The 2369-nt window shown below is 52.4% G+C and overlaps 1 protein-coding gene across 1 annotated transcript in view; it reads right to left on the bottom strand.

Moving 5' to 3' along the window:
• LOC104993408 (transmembrane emp24 domain-containing protein 9-like) overlaps positions 1-2369 on the bottom strand; it is a 9509-nt gene that overhangs the window by 2402 nt on the left and 4738 nt on the right. Inside the window, exons 2-3 of the mRNA XM_010846642.1 lie at positions 480-725; positions 4-83 (exon numbers count right to left, since the gene is read on the bottom strand). Coding sequence (XP_010844944.1) covers positions 4-83; positions 480-725 — 326 coding nt within the window. The remainder of the gene's footprint in view (positions 1-3; positions 84-479; positions 726-2369) is intronic.

Below are 2369 nucleotides of genomic sequence, written 5' to 3'. Positions count from 1 at the left end.
CACAAACACGAACAAATTGATCCACTGCGGGGAGGGCTGGTACTTTTCCATAGCAGGGTCGTACAGTTCGGTCTTATAGTTACCTAATGGAGAGGCAGCCTGGATGCATCTTCATCCACAGTCGTGACCAAGAGCCCACCACGGACTTTTGGTCACAGGGGTGGTGGTGGGCGGAGGAACAGGAAGATCGGGTCTGATTGTGGGGCCTGACCACAGCCCTCTGCCTCTCTCTTCCCTTCTCCAACCCTGCTTTTCTGCTGTTACCCGGATCTGGATCAGTCTTGCCTCCTCTGTGTCCCCAACCCCTGCACAGGCAATGGAGAGGGTGCTTTGACCACACAGCTGTCCGCCTGTTTCCCATCCGTGCCCATCCGTGCCCTCCCTGGGCCCTGAGCTGATCCCGCGGGCCCCATCTTCCATTCCCTCTGAGGGCTCTGGGTATGGGTAGGGCAAGGCCGGGACTGGCGGCGCGCGCGCACCTATGACCACGGTGCCATCGGGGATCTCCTGAATGAAGCACTTCTCCTCCAGCTCACGGACCTCGAGGTAGAACGCGGCCCCGCCGCCCGCCAGCGCCAGCAGCTGCCACAGCAGCAGCGGCAGGGCCAATCCGGCTGCCCTCGCTCGGCCCCATCCCAGCCCGGGACCGGCGCGGGGCCCAGGGCCTCGTGTCCCGCAGGCCCCCGCCACTTTCCCAGGCGAGCCGGAGGGTCTCTGCGTCCCGCCTGCGGAGACTGCAAACTAGCGTACAGACTACAAATCCCAGGAGCGCTTGCGCGGCCCCGCCCCAGGCGCGTTCCCGCGAACCTGCGTTGCGAAATGGCCACACGAGCTCCCAGCCTGCCACTGAGGTGCTCTAGAACGCTTTCCTTGCCTTACCTCGCTTAATGCTCTCAGAGATCCAAGGAAGCAGGTACTCTTAGCGCCATCTTGTTGATGTGGTAACTGAGCCGCAGAGAGAGGAAGGAAGGGGATTGCCCTCTGAAACTTGCAGAGCAGTTGCCAGAGATGGGTGACTGGACCTAAACTTCAAGGAGGTTAGAAGTGATGGTAGACGGAATGTTGAGACAGATGAGAACTGCATACAAGCCCCATGCAATTCAGAGGCTGAGATAGTAGTTCAGGAAAGGGAGGGAGAAATGTCCCTTTTATGGAAGGGTAAGTTTGACTCAGGGCTTCGCAGGTGGAGCAGTGGTAAAGAATCTGCCTGCCAATGCAGAAGAGGGAAGAGACACAGATTCAATCTCTGGGTCGGGAAGATCCCCTGGAGGAGGGCGTGGCAACCCATTCCAGTATTCTAGCCTGGAGAATCCCACGGAGAGGAGCCTGGTGGGCTACAGTCCATAGGGTCGCAAAGAATCTGACACGACTGAAGCGACTTAGCAAACACGCAAGTTTGACTCAAGCTCTGAAAAATGGGTAAATCTCCCTGAGCAGCGAGGGAGCAAGAACCACTTAGGTGGAAAGACCTAGAATTACCTAGGAGCAGTAGACAGTTAAGGTACTAGAAAGTTTATGGGAGGGAGGAGGTAAATTGGGCCAAATCACTGAGGGGGCAGGAGCTGCCAAGCCCACTTGCACAGGTGGGACCCTTCATGCAGTGGGACCAAAAGAAGAGATTGTGGGTGAGCCTGGAGAGTGAAAGAAGGCATCAGGAATGCAACTGGAAAAGGCAAGGGAATATACAACTGAAAGGTGTGGGAGAATGGGGCCAACATGACAAGATAGGGATCCAGGAATAGCAAATCTCAAGAATTCCAAAGCTCACAGGGCCCTGAGTAGGCAGTGTAGACCCAAGTGTCAATATAAAGCAGTAATCTATCCAGGTGGTGGGATGAAGTCCTCCACCATCTCGTACTTGGTAATAATACATACTCATTGGTTTATTCAGCAATATAAAATAATGATGAAAAAAAATAATGATGATGAAAATAATAATATTCTTTTATTCTTCTGTGCCAGCCACTGTTTTAAGCACTTTTAAGTGTATTAACTAAATTAATATTTTTAAAACTTTATAAGGTAGACTCTAATGGGATTCCAATTTAACAGATGGAGAAGCAGTGGCAAAGAAAAGTTGAGTAATACTTGCCCAAGTTCATCCAGCTGATAAGCGGCAGACATTTGCTCACACAAGCTCTGGGCAAGACCTTACGATGCATATTGGATGAAAAGATGAATAAAACCTGTCTCCTTCCCTCTAATAGCCCACTGAAAAGCAAAGGATCAATGTCAATACAGTATTTTAAGATTAATGATATGTTTCAGTTCAGTTCAGTCGCTCAGTCGTGTCCGACTCTTTGCGACCCCATGAATCGCAGCACGCCAGGCCTCCCTGTCCATCACCAACTCCCGGAGTTCACCCAGAC

The sequence above is a fragment of the Bison bison genome, unplaced genomic scaffold (assembly GCF_000754665.1).
Source record: "Bison bison bison isolate TAMUID 2011002044 unplaced genomic scaffold, Bison_UMD1.0 scf7180017864238, whole genome shotgun sequence".
In the NCBI taxonomy this organism is placed as follows: Eukaryota; Metazoa; Chordata; class Mammalia; order Artiodactyla; family Bovidae; genus Bison; species Bison bison.
Note: the sequence above shows the minus strand (reverse complement) of the source record. Positions and strands in the feature narration are given on the sequence as shown.